The sequence below is a fragment of the Neodiprion fabricii genome, chromosome 2, assembly GCF_021155785.1.
Source record: "Neodiprion fabricii isolate iyNeoFabr1 chromosome 2, iyNeoFabr1.1, whole genome shotgun sequence".
NCBI classification, from domain to species: Eukaryota; Metazoa; Arthropoda; class Insecta; order Hymenoptera; family Diprionidae; genus Neodiprion; species Neodiprion fabricii.
The window spans coordinates 3,535,187-3,547,771 of NC_060240.1; the positions used below are offsets into that span (position 1 = coordinate 3,535,187).

A 12,585-nucleotide genomic window follows, 5' to 3' on the forward strand; every position below is an offset into this window, starting at 1 on the left:
TTTAAAATTGGGGTATTGATTTTTATTTTCTAAAAACCGCGAAGATTAAAATCAACGCGATATCTTTACAAGATGTATACATTGTACATGTTAAATTAGGCAGAAAATATACATTCATTTGAAATTCTTTTGATATCGCATATTAATTGATATATTGTTGTTTTTTTAATTCCTTGATGGAATATATTGTATTCTTATTAACAGCTTGTCAATCTGCGTTGAATTATTTAGCCACCGTTACGGCAGCCCTGTTTCCTTTACATAAGCTTGAATATTAGGCAACCCCTAGCCAAATTTGACAATGTAAACGAACATTCATACAGCAAAGTGTGTTCGCTGGAAACCTTGGCCTAAACTCTGCAAAATTGTTTGTACTTCTTCTTCGTTGTGATGGAAAAATATATAGGCATTGAACTTTGTCGCCACGTTACAGTTTTTGTCTCTGAAACAAGATAGATAACATAACAATTGTTACAATTTTTCACCAACAAGTGCACGTAACTTTGATAATTATCTTACCCCGCAATGAACGCAAAGTAGTCTGGAATATTAGCAGTACGCCCGCATGATGATATTTCCATATAGCTGTGCTTCGAAATAATCTAGAAATACCATACAGTACACAGTTAGAACAAAAAAATCTCTCAATGGCTAAAGCTAAATATCTCGTTGATCCAAATAAAACTTACATTATCATCGTTTGCCCGTGTGACTCTGACTCCTATCTCCAAGCATTCGAACCTGACACTTGTCGACTGGAAATCCTCAGACTTTAAGATTCGCCAAATGGCTTTTTCGATCTGTCTTACGTCACCTTCCGTTCCAGTAGAAATAGAACCGCAGTACTTGAGCACGAATCCAGCTTTCAGCTGTTCGTTCTCTGTATTAGAGTTGTTTACCCCTGATTTATCATCTCCGATACAATCGGGTTTCAGAATCGGACTTCTCTGGAGTAGTAATTTTTTCATATGATCGATATTTGAGCTGCGAATCAGGTGAACAATTGGTCCGTAAACATCTCTGGATTGTTTATACCGATACTAAAACAGTTATAAAACTGCTGTGGTAAAATCACGTCAACAATACGTCGCAATTGACGGTGCCTGACTAGTAAGTCGTGTCATAGGAAAAATAGCCATTTGATCCATACTTTAATGATATGAAGAGATATGGGTTGTCCTATTGCCTTTTTCATGATTTTTCCAAGTCTTCCCTTGGCGCTAGCAGTTATAACATTTCCGTTGATCTCATCCAAGACATCGCCAAGCTCAATTTTGTCCTGATAAAAGTATCGCAATAATTATGCCATTGCATTGATTATAAATAATTTTATGCATTGTAGCTAAATATGATTTTACAAAATATTCTTACATCTTCGGCAGCGACTGAATTTTCGTCTAAATTGACGACCAGAGCCTTCCCCTCTATGAAGCTGGACAGAAACGTAAAGAAGAGATTTTTATTAATAAGTATCGAGCGTTTACGTGAACGAGATTGACGCTACTTAAAGTTACATGCGTTTGCATCATCAATATCTAATCATCTAAACTTACGAAACCGACATGCCCATTGTCTTACAAGGCACGAGTTCAAGAGCTGAGCACTCAGGAAGCAGCCATGTGTCGTCCAGGAAACTGGCATTTTTCAAATTCAATCGAAAATTCAATTTACCGCATTGCAGCAAAACGGATAGTAGTATTTCCCCTAAAATTTCATCGCCCAAAATGCTTTGGGGTTCGTAGTAATCCAAGGCAAGTGGAAACGCGGAGTTATTCTGTGCCTGTTGAAAGTTGTACTTATTATACAGATGCACGAACAACATACACGTGAAAAATTGCCTGACGAAAAAAAAAAATAGTTTGCATCATAATCATACGTAATTCTCTATTGGCATGCTTACTAATATTTGGATAGGCACATGAAGGCATTGACGAGTAAGACAAATCCTGATCAAAAGCCTTAGTCGTCCAACGGGTGAGCGAACTTTACAGTTTGCTTTGACCGCCTCCACGGCCGAAGTGTATGCGTAGCTGAAATTCATTATCTCATCAACCAATCCGCAATTCATGTATGTATAATTAAAGTGAGAGAAAGTCAATTAAAGTCAAGTCATTCAATCCTGCATAAAATGAATTCAGTCAGATATTTAAACCTTTGATTTTTAGCCTGAACCTCTTCCATCCAGTACCAAGCTTCAGCTAACTTTGGAAATCCTATAGCATTCATACGCATCAGAACACCTTTTTGCAAGCATCTCTCCAGACTTTTGCAAAACGACGGTAAATCTGGATTGCTGTCGTCGATATTTCCCGTACATTCGGTTAATTTTCTGGTCCAGCCTTGCAAGATTAAAAAGCATACAATTTGTGTATTTCCTGTAATTGCCTAGTTACATTAAATCAATTACCGGATTAGTTAAACGATTTAAGCTTTGATCCTATTTTTAAATACTTTTTAGTACCGATGGCGGGTCGTGAGAGGGCGCACTTGACCTTATTTTCAAATTAAATATGTAGAAAGAAAAAGGGGGGAGTAAAATAAAATATCGATCGATAATATAAATCCATTAATCGAAACTGATAAAATGCTCGACCGAGGTAGAGGTGAAAAAAATTTAATCAGTACTTATCTGACGTTCCAGTTGATTCGATTACGTTCATCTCTCGAGTTTTCACAGCGACAAAATACGGCCGAGTTACATAACCTGTATCTCCGAGGGGTAAAAAGGAACTATCGGATAATTACCTTTCAATTCCTTAATGAGAGGATCTGAGACCGACATTGCATAGTGTTACGATTAGGCCTCCTCGTCGATGATACACGCAGCTAAAATCTGAGGTATTTCCCCCTTTTCACGACATTTATTGTCATGTTTACCGACAGCTGCTTGTTTATTGAGCGTCCATGCATTCGCGCACTACTCGTCCTCTATGTACTCGCTATTATACTTTTTATCAGGAACGATTTATTTGGTACCTCCGCTTTATATCACAACTTTTCGAACTTCGGTAACCACTCAATATCCTTGGTTTCCTCCTACCAGACGACATTGTTTTTTAATTAAGTTATCAGTTTACGTCAGTTCGAACAACATTACGAAAATCAATCTAAGTCACTGTCGGTCAGGGTTGCCATACGTACGATAACTATAGTACATGTACGATATATTTACCGTCCGTACGATACACGATTATCGTATTAATTTGTACGATAATTGTACCATATTATGTGAGATTGTCCGATATTTTTTTTTTTGCTCCTTAATCGATACGTCAGAACGTCACGCCGGTATTTTTGTGATAAGTTTTCCTGCCGCTAGATGGCCGTCAAGGTTATTACTGAAATACAGACACAGAGAACAATAACAAATAACAAGAACAACAGAGAGCGATAAAGCGCTAGGCCGCTCGCTAGGCGGTTATTGGTCGATCACTCGATCTCGTCAATGTATTGGCTTCTCTGTTTCCAGTGTTTTCTCCTTTCTGTTACTGTAAGTAGTGCATGTTTATCTTGTATCCATAATTTAGTACGATAATTTATAATAATAGACGATAATTAGGATGATAATTTTTTTTACCATCGTACAATAAGTGTACGATAAATTTGTGCAGCCTGATACGATATTTTCGCAACAGGGCCGAATTTAGAGGTCGAGAGGCTTCGGGGCAACAAAGGAGTGGAGGCCCCCTGGCCCCAAATTATTTTCCAAATAAAGTGGACAATTTTTTTCCGTTGAGCTTTTCAATGAATAATTTGTTGTGGAACCAAGGATAGATTATTTTATTATTTAACAAACATATAAATATAATCAGAAACGAGAATTATCTGAAATTAAATTCTAGCGTTAACGAACGGAATCTTCCGAGCTATTTTTGCCGAAAAATCGTTGATGATTTCGCTGAAATCCAGTTCCCGGAGTAGATCACTTTCAATACTCAGGAGAGAAAGCTTTGATAGACGATTTTGTCCCATCGTGGTTCGAAGCCTATTTTTTATAATTTTCATTTTTCAAAATGAGCGCTCTCCCGTGCAATTTGATACCATCAAAACCAAATACATTCTCAGTGCAATTTCAAAGTTTGGGAATGTAGCTCTGAAATTTTGATCTTCGAGAATTTGGTAGTAAAATAGTTCCGGAGATTGGTCTTTTCCTTAGTCCTTTTTGTATGAGTCGATCAAAGATACAAATTGAACCAACTCATTACCAAGACTAGGTTCTAAATCATCCTGATAAACTTTCACCAATGCCTCTGCTGCAGCGTGCAGATTTTCAGCATCCATCTTGTCGATGTGATTGAGAAATCCAAATCTCGAACGTACAGTTTCATAAGCATGCAATCTTTCGGTAAGCGAAACGCATAGCTGGTCGACCTCTGGGATAAAAGCGGATACTTTGTATTTCTCCTTCGGTGACGGATTTGCGTCTTGTGCTTTCCCGTAATCAAGCGGATTCAACCTCACGTTTCTCGTTCTGGTCCTGGTGCGTGATTGTACGTATTCGTCAGTCTGAGATATTTTTTTGGCAGAAAAATTTCTAACAGCGAAAACAGCGTAAAAAAATTTTTACTAGTGTTTATATACTAGTTGGAATTTGAAAATTTTTTTTTCGAAGTCTCAATTGTAGGGGCCCCTCTTTCGTGGGGGCCCCGGGGCTGCAGCCCCGGTTGCCCCCCCCCCCCCCCCTCCCCTAAATACGACCCTGTTTCGCAACGGCCATCTGGCAACCCTGCTGTCGGTGTTAATTCTTGGAACATCCACAGTTCTTTGTATGTTCGTAAATCAGTAAGTTTAATTCATCGCTCGACAAATTTTCACACCAGCAGTGAGAACTGCTTATTTTAATCTCCGTTCATTTTACCTCAACCCATTGTCTATAGCTCTTGCAATTTAGTTTTAGCCGGCGTTATTTTACTCTTGGATTATATGTGCCGAAATGCAGTCACGATTGACGTACATCAGAATACAAATCTTCTCAGATGTTCTAAAATTCTTACTGCAGCTGCTCGTGTAAGAGATTTTGTCAATTTGCTTACTACTTTCAGTTGTCTCCAAAGTCAACGGTTTCAAGTATAATTGAAAATGGCTACTGTTATACCTGACAAAAATGATCTTCGAGTAAAAGCACTTCAAGCCTTTGCTAAAGAATTTGGGGAAGATGCCACATTTTGCGCTTGTGCACCTGGACGAGTAAATTTGATTGGTGAGCACACAGATTACAACGAGGGATTCGTTTTGCCGATGGTAATGATTTGCCGTTTGATTTTTTCATTCAAATAGTTGCGAAGTTGCTAAGTGTACAATTTTTTTTGACCACAATTCTGTCCAATTTCTGCAAAATTCGTACACAATTCACTATCATTATACTTAGTGACCTTATGACGATGATATTAAAGCAGCTGGTTTCACGTTATTATCAAATTTTTCTTATGCAACAAGATAGTTTATATAACAGACTCCCAGAGACTAGTTGAAGTCGTTGTCAGTACATGTTCAATTTTTGCAAATGATTGATGACGCCGGTAGAGATGCAGTAGATAAAGTATACTTTTTTCCAGACTTTGTGTGCGACGATTAAATTTGCAATCCATATCCTTTAGGCACTCCCAATGGTAACTGTAATTGCAGCCAGACCGAATCAATCTCACAGATGCGTTGTTATAACCATGAGTGGGTCTATTGGACACGTAGACCGAGCGGAGTTTGACATAAGTAATCGGGATGAAATGAAATCTGGAGAACCAAAATGGGCAAACTACGTGAAAGGACCAATTGCAAATTTCACGTGTTGGTATAAGCTGGATACATCTTCATATAAACCTGCAGTTCATTCTTGTTATATCATACAATCTATAAATGTAGATTTACGATGACTGATAATCAATGTAAATCTACCTCTAAACAAAACAATGTTCTGATAAGCTTTGCCACGGAATTATACTAGATTATCTTATGAACCCACAGCAGCTTGCTGGTTGTAAACATATCCACACATTTATAATGCACTCGTTGTTTACGTAATAGTATAACTCAATGCATGGTACTGTTGCATAAGCAATAGATAAAGAGATAGTGTTTTTTTTTCCACTCATTTCGTTGTTATGTAATTGGAAAAACGCATAACTCCTGATTTTCATACTCTTGATATCCTTTTCAGGCGATTTGCCAGGATTTGATGCACTCATTGTTTCAAGCGTGCCTGTTGGTGCTGGCTTGAGCAGTTCCGCAGCCCTAGAGGTTGCTACATACACTTTATTGGAGGCTTTGAGTGGTTGCAGAACTATAGAGCTCAATATCAAGGTAAAGATGACATTTTTTCACCTTCTTTTGTCCATGGTGGGGAAGCTCGTTATGAGGATTACGTAAAAAGTAGAGAATATGCATATCCTCCTTATTGTTTAGGCCGTAGCATGCCAGCAAGCCGAGCATGAGTTTGCTGGGGTTCCATGTGGGATAATGGATCAGTTTATATCGGTAATGGGAAAGGAAGGTCATGCCCTGCTTCTTGACTGCAGAAATTTGAGTACAAAACATATTCCAATGGTTCAAGAGGACTGTGTTTTTCTTATAACGAATTCAAACGCTCCGCACAAACTTTCCAGCAGCCAGTACACTGAGCGTCGAGAAGCCTGTTACGTGGCTGCAAGAAGACTGAATTTGAAGAGCCTGCGAGAGGCGACCATTGCTGATTTAGACAGTAAATTATCGAGCATAACGCGTTATGAGTTTTGCACAGATATTCAGGTCGTAGACTCATATACACAAGCACGACCGTGAATAATTACGTGTCATTTCATCGCCGATTCAACATTCTGACTCTCGATTTGTGTTCATATGTGTTTAAATCGATTTTTATAGTTTTGAAAGCGCAAAATGTCTGTGAGGTGCTGATAAAAAGGGCCCGTCACGTCATTACTGAGATATCTAGAACTGTTGCTGCTGCACAGGCTCTGGAAGAAGGTTCGTTTGTTAAGTTTGGACAGCTGATGAATGAGAGTCACGACTCTTTGCAAAAGGACTATGAAGTCTCGTCCCAGGAACTAGACAGTCTTGTTTCGGCAGCTAGAGAAATTCGCGGCGTTCTGGGAAGCCGGTTGACTGGTGCTGGCTTTGGAGGCTGCACCGTTACCCTGGTCAAAAAAGACTCTGTCGACGAGTTAATCAAAAACATCAAACGAAAGTTCGTATCTGACAATCGTGGATCTGTATTTGCCATTTTTCATTTTGCTCAGACAATGTTCGAAAAATATCATCGATCTCCGCGCAGAACGTGTTGTAGATTTCTTTTCTTCCACAGGTACAAGGGGAATCCAGATTTTTACGTCGCAATACCTGACGGAGGGGCTCGAGAGATGGGAGTTAATTACTGCAAGAGCACTGACGAGCTTCACTAATTTATTGTGACAGAATTTTGAGAGGGTGGCCCTGAGTTAGGTCTTGATTTCAAAGTATTTCTGCGATTTTCGAACTTGACACACCGTGAGCATTTTATTCTGTTAAAATGCATAGTTTTTCGGGTTAAATTTTGAAATAAGTCCTAAAATAGTGCGACTCTAGTATCATTATCAAATTAACGTGTCGTCTAAAGGTGATTTGCAGTCGCCGTGGCATCTGATATCTTTATAGCCAAATGAATTTATTACCGTTTAAACTTTGGTAATGACCGGGGTGCAACCAAAGCAATAACGTCGAAGTAATTTAAAACTGATTGTGCAACCAATTGTTTCTTCGAATAAATGAAAAACGAGGAAGTAATTGGTTTTTTAACAAACAACAATGTTACTCTTACGTATTTTTATGACCACTTTATAAGTATCCAAGAAATTTTTGGGAGATTGTTTGAACGTAAAGTCGACTGTTTTACCATGTTTAGTGATGAACGATTGCGAGCGACTTCGTTATTCCTAAACTAATTACTGTTCTGCGTATTTGTCACGATAAATAGACGCCATGACGAGTTTTCATTATCATTTTTTATTGAGCCATATTTCAATAATCCTAATTATTCTACGCCGCATTCACTTCTGTGGATAATATTCAATATCTTTGCCTACTGTACAAGGAGCATATGTATACGTATAGATATAGTATATGTATTTTAATACTGTTGCGTAACCTGGCGTTCACTGCCACAGCGAAGAACTTCTCGATTATACACATGAGAAAAAAAATTCATTGAGCTTGATTCTTTGATTCAATGAAATAATTTAGTTTACGCTATTTAAAAATTGTCCCGACTTTGCAGTTTCGACAAAGCAATAAAATAATTCCGTACAATAATCACGTCAATTTGATGAAACTGTTTCTTGCACGAAATTATTTCATCGAGTCAGATGAAACTGAATTATTTCGTAAAATCAAAGATTCACGATAATAGGAGATTTAAATATTTTTCTAAGTGCACGACGCGCCGCAAAGTTGAGATTCTTACTCCAGGTATTTACATACTTGTAGTGGCCTCAGATTCTCAGTGTCTCGTTACCGGAGTCGTTGACAAGTTGGAGAATTCTAAAATGAATTAAATCAACGTTAATTATTAGTCACGTAGCTTTGAAATATCGCTGATAAATCCAAAATTCATCGTCGTTATATTTCTTACCTTTGAGGTAGTCGTTTAGTTCCGTTTCGCTTGCGCTGCATCGAAGATCGGACGGTTTTACACCGCGAAATATTTCCACAACGCTTGGTTTCAAGTTATGAAATAACAGCGGCTGTCCGCGACTAGCAAAATCTTGTACGAGAATTTTGATACCCTTTAAAACACGACAGAAAATTATTTTTTAACGTAACTAGTATTTACTACCTGTATTCACTCGAGTGTAAAAATTCAACATCAAATTAATAACTTGGCCACACTTATATTTTGCATATCGATTTGTTATGAATACCGAAAACTCTCACCTTGGCGGCTGTAAAATCGGCAGCTTGTATGTGAGTCGAGTCGATGACAACGGGGACGGTCTTTCCTTGTCGTAATCCCTGTTTACTGACAATTGCCCTGACATATTCGACGCTTGGAAAGACTAGGCTTCTGTCAGGTGTGATTACGAGGTATTCACACCCACTGGCGCTCTGTAAAACGTGAGTATAAGTGATGGAAGAATTTGAATTCCAAAAGAATGAGTGTTCTAAATTTATGGGCGTATATTTTTAGGAAATCAATTACATACACACATAGGCGTTCGAGAATATATCGCATACGCTGGAAATTTACAGTAATTAATATTTCAACGCCGTAAAATATATACATTATTATAGTATTCCAAAAACTCGCGAAGCCTGCGGTATAAAAATTATAATGGTAGAGATATTTAGACGCTATCGTGATGATCAAATTTAACGCCTCTTCAAAGTTGTGAAACTGCTCATCACGCATTGCTCGGGGATATTAAACGCTGCTTATTAGCCAACATATATAGATATATTATACAAAAATACTGGCAAACAACGATTCAGAATGCCTTATGTTTCTTGCCTTGTCGTTTCTTTGTGATCTATGCGATTATGTCGTTCGGCGATTTCATAATGTTATTTTCAACCTGCTTTTTCCTTTAGGTCATTGTTGTTTTTTTTTTCCTATCACAATCCGATAATTCACTTACCGTTGCTTTGCGAACGTTGAGCGTTGGTCTGGCAGAAGCGTAGAGAAGAAACAACAGGTTGATTCCAATACCGATAACTATTCCCAATTCCAGTCTTATGAATAAGCAGCAAAGAAACGTGGCGAAAGCCGGAATTAGGTCGATTTCTTGAAAAATAAAAACAAAATAGAAACAAATAAATATCGAAAGAACCGTAATTTACGGGTTTCGCTTGATCGTTTCACATTCCGCATAAATAGGAACTGAATCAGCATATATTCGTAAGTGGTGGTAAAAAATTTAATATCATTTAGACTTCCGCTTACTGTAATCTTCGTCGGAGACGACGGTAAAATTTGAATGCGGTTGTAATCTTTTTTTTTTTTTTCTTCCGCTGTTGCAGAGATGGGTGATTTTGAGGTCAAGTCAGTGGGATATTTAACGATATTTATTCCTTCGCGGATGGAAAAAGAGTTGATCAAAACTAATACACACGAATTATTGAATACGTAATTGATAGATAAAAAAAAAAAAAAATGTTTTATACAAAATGACTATAATTTCAATAGACAAAGTTTCTTGCACTACGGTAATATGTACTTCCGGGCTACATTCACATACAAAACGTAATTCATTCATACCCAGTTTAGGATTCCAAAACACGCGTAATTCCGTCAATGTCAACGATAACAATAATAATTTAAATAACAATAGTAACGGTGTACACTGTCGGCAAAAAAAAAAAAAACAAATCGGGACCGATTTGAAACGTGAATAAAATCCGAACGCGTTGACCGATTTCCGAAAACTTTCTTTGAATAATAATTTTTTCCTGTATCCCACTTTTTCAAAACCTGTTTTTCAAGAGCGTGTATCTCAATAACGAGTAATGATTTTCGGTATTTTCAAACGCGAAATGAAAAACATGTTCTTCTTCTACTTTCGAGCAAAAAAAAAAGTTTTCGAAAATCGGTCAACACGTTTTGATTTTATTTACGTTTCAAATCGGTCCCGGGTTTTTCTTTTTTTGTTCGTTTGCCCACCCTGTGTAATATATCGCCTTACTTTTTGTTCTCCACATCGGTTTGATAACGTGAAACTCGACCATGAAGACAACCGCCGCTATGATTACCGCTGCCAGAGCGGTTTTGGGTATATAGTAGAAGTACGGTGTTAAAAATTGCAGCGATAGGAGGACCATTAGCCCGGTGTAAACACCGCCCATCGTCGTTTTAACCCCGGAAGCATTGTTGACGGCACCACGGCTCAAGCCGCCTGTAACTGGTATCGATGATACGAACGCCGAAACCATGTTGCAGGCGCCCAGGGCCAACATCTCCTGCGTCGCGTCAATCTGCTTGCCATTGGCTGTAAACATGCGGAGGCGAAATTTATTTCGCGACGATAATTGAAATTCGGTAATACGTATCTGTAATATATAATAATATATGCAAACGTAGAGGAAGTTGTCGAGAAAAGAGAATGAAACGTCTGTAATCGGTGACCTTCGCCTTTGAAATATTTACATCTCATATCAATATTGCTCATGACGTTCTTATATTTTATCTTCTTTTTTTCGCGGATCCAGTTCTCTCGCATAGGTATAATACATACACAGGTATGTGCAGGTCATGTATGGATAACTTAATTTTAAATAGGAACACGTTTGTACGCCGTGATCTAAAGAATAATTTATACATCACGTGACAAACGTACGTAAAGATGGAACTCATACACCTTAACAAACTATTCGTGTACTCATGATATAGGTATGTATATATATATAATGTATGTATGCAGTATGGATATCGACGATCATGTATCAATCCCTCGGGGAAATTATTCCAATTCGCGGACTGACTTTTTAAGCCAGCTGGAGGAAATTGAATGAATCCGGCTGGTATATAGAATTGTCCGTGGATTATTGGAAATTTTGATGAAGTAAGAAGAAGAAGAAGGTAGGAAACCGGGGTAAATACCATCTGGATGATGAGGTTTGTCGAAAAGTAGATTGTGCAACAAGGTGGCAAACTCGGTCTTTCCGAGCCGAGCGTAAGTTTTATTTGCAATATGAGTCGTAGGTGAGTCGAAGACGAATATTGAAGATATGCGAGGCGAAAAGACCGTCGCCTCCCTGTTGCACGGGATTCTTTATTACAAGAGAATGTTACGCGTTTTTCCCACGAAGTACGAAATTGAGGTTAGGATCGCGTAACGTCAGATTGGTCAGATTTGTTCGCGACAGCGCATGCGCGGAGTACAGAAAAGACTTGTTTACTTCGCGCATTCTTCGAGCACGGAAAACACGAATGGAAGAACGCGTAAAACATGCTCGCGTTATTACGAACGAGATTTTTAGAAAATTGCTTTTAAACTTACAGAATACTTTGGATATGGCGATGCTCTCGAGGAGGCTGAGGAGCGGCAAAACGAAGCATCCGGATCCGAGAGCCGAGAGGGTGTCGGCGAAATGGAGGAAAGTTTCGTTCCCACCAACCCCAGTGAAGGGCGGCGTTTCGAAGCTGGGCAATCCAGGCTTGACATAGCCGGTAAGGACGACGGGCGAAGTGCCGGCGTGGGATTCGATCAAGTAACAGCCAACGCTGCAGATAACCACTATCAATATGTTCCTGGACGTTGATATGAACCACAGGCAACTGAGGATTGATTTCTGGAACGGCGTCGGCTCCTTAGCGTCCTTTGGTGTGATCGGAAGGTCCTTTAATTTCTGCGTCACAATTGGTGGTCATTCATTGATTGTACTCGTAGGTATAATATGAACAATTCGAGGATAAACATTACACATCTAGGTATGTACACGGTACTGCGATGCGATGATTTGAAATACGGTCATTCAATTTCCTCCTAATTTTTAACGCAATCGAGCCTACGCACGATATTATGTCGCAAGATTGTACCTCCACAAGTTAACGCGGGATAAATAACTCCTTTAACAAATAGACAAAATTGGAGCAAGGTGCAATTATAGCTTCACAGGCTGCTGAGA

General features: G+C 38.7%; 3 protein-coding genes across 8 annotated transcripts in view; 1 reads left to right on the forward strand and 2 right to left on the reverse strand.

Moving 5' to 3' along the window:
• Window positions 1-2,882, reverse strand: LOC124176283. The gene is made up of 9 exons (XM_046557379.1): window positions 2,746-2,882; window positions 2,153-2,339; window positions 1,901-2,030; window positions 1,554-1,780; window positions 1,372-1,432; window positions 1,151-1,279; window positions 690-1,040; window positions 520-602; window positions 1-442 (listed from the first exon to the last, which is right to left on the reverse strand). Exons 1-9 carry the CDS (start codon window positions 2,780-2,782, stop codon window positions 316-318), a joined length of 1,332 nt encoding a protein of 443 aa, XP_046413335.1. The 5' UTR covers window positions 2,783-2,882; the 3' UTR covers window positions 1-315.
• On the forward strand, window positions 2,700-7,961 carry LOC124176284 (galactokinase-like). 4 transcript variants are annotated; one of them, XM_046557380.1, is made up of 7 exons: window positions 2,700-2,838; window positions 5,043-5,241; window positions 5,598-5,784; window positions 6,155-6,297; window positions 6,400-6,694; window positions 6,856-7,177; window positions 7,295-7,961. In XM_046557380.1, the coding sequence occupies exons 2-7, from the start codon at window positions 5,080-5,082 to the stop codon at window positions 7,389-7,391; spliced, it is 1,206 nt and encodes a 401-aa protein (XP_046413336.1). In that variant the 5' UTR covers window positions 2,700-2,838; window positions 5,043-5,079; the 3' UTR covers window positions 7,392-7,961. The 4 variants fall into 4 exon arrangements, with proteins under 4 accessions (XP_046413336.1, XP_046413337.1, XP_046413339.1 ...); XM_046557381.1 differs by lacking the exon at window positions 2,700-2,838 and adding an exon at window positions 3,402-3,490; XM_046557383.1 differs by lacking the exon at window positions 2,700-2,838 and adding an exon at window positions 4,467-4,490.
• Window positions 7,737-12,585, reverse strand: part of LOC124176277 (sodium-independent sulfate anion transporter-like) — a 23,004-nt gene continuing 18,155 nt past the window's right edge. For all 3 annotated transcript variants that reach the window (XM_046557347.1, XM_046557346.1, XM_046557345.1), the window contains exons 6-11: window positions 11,958-12,306; window positions 10,644-10,946; window positions 9,600-9,745; window positions 8,899-9,069; window positions 8,597-8,750; window positions 7,737-8,505 (exon numbers count right to left, since the gene is read on the reverse strand). In XM_046557347.1, the coding sequence (XP_046413303.1) occupies window positions 8,465-8,505; window positions 8,597-8,750; window positions 8,899-9,069; window positions 9,600-9,745; window positions 10,644-10,946; window positions 11,958-12,306 (1,164 nt within the window). In that variant the 3' untranslated portion in view covers window positions 7,737-8,464. The remainder of the gene's footprint in view (window positions 8,506-8,596; window positions 8,751-8,898; window positions 9,070-9,599; window positions 9,746-10,643; window positions 10,947-11,957; window positions 12,307-12,585) is intronic.

Excerpts from the sequence above, each read along its gene's own strand:
- LOC124176283 (XM_046557379.1), bottom strand. The coding sequence starts at position 2,782 with ATGTCGGTCTCAGATCCTCTCATTAAGGAATTGAAAG. Across the intron at positions 1,781-1,900 it reads ATGTGCCTATCCAAATATTA|GCACAGAATAACTCCGCGTT; the intron begins GTAAGCATGCCA and ends AACTTTCAACAG. Across the intron at positions 603-689 it reads CACGGGCAAACGATGATAAT|ATTATTTCGAAGCACAGCTA; the intron begins GTAAGTTTTATT and ends TGGTATTTCTAG.
- LOC124176284 (XM_046557380.1), top strand. The coding sequence starts at position 5,080 with ATGGCTACTGTTATACCTGACAAAAATGATCTTCGAGTAAAAGCACTT. Across the intron at positions 6,298-6,399 it reads CTATAGAGCTCAATATCAAG|GCCGTAGCATGCCAGCAAGC; the intron begins GTAAAGATGACA and ends CTTATTGTTTAG. Across the intron at positions 6,695-6,855 it reads GACCATTGCTGATTTAGACA|TTTTGAAAGCGCAAAATGTC; the intron begins GTAAATTATCGA and ends CGATTTTTATAG.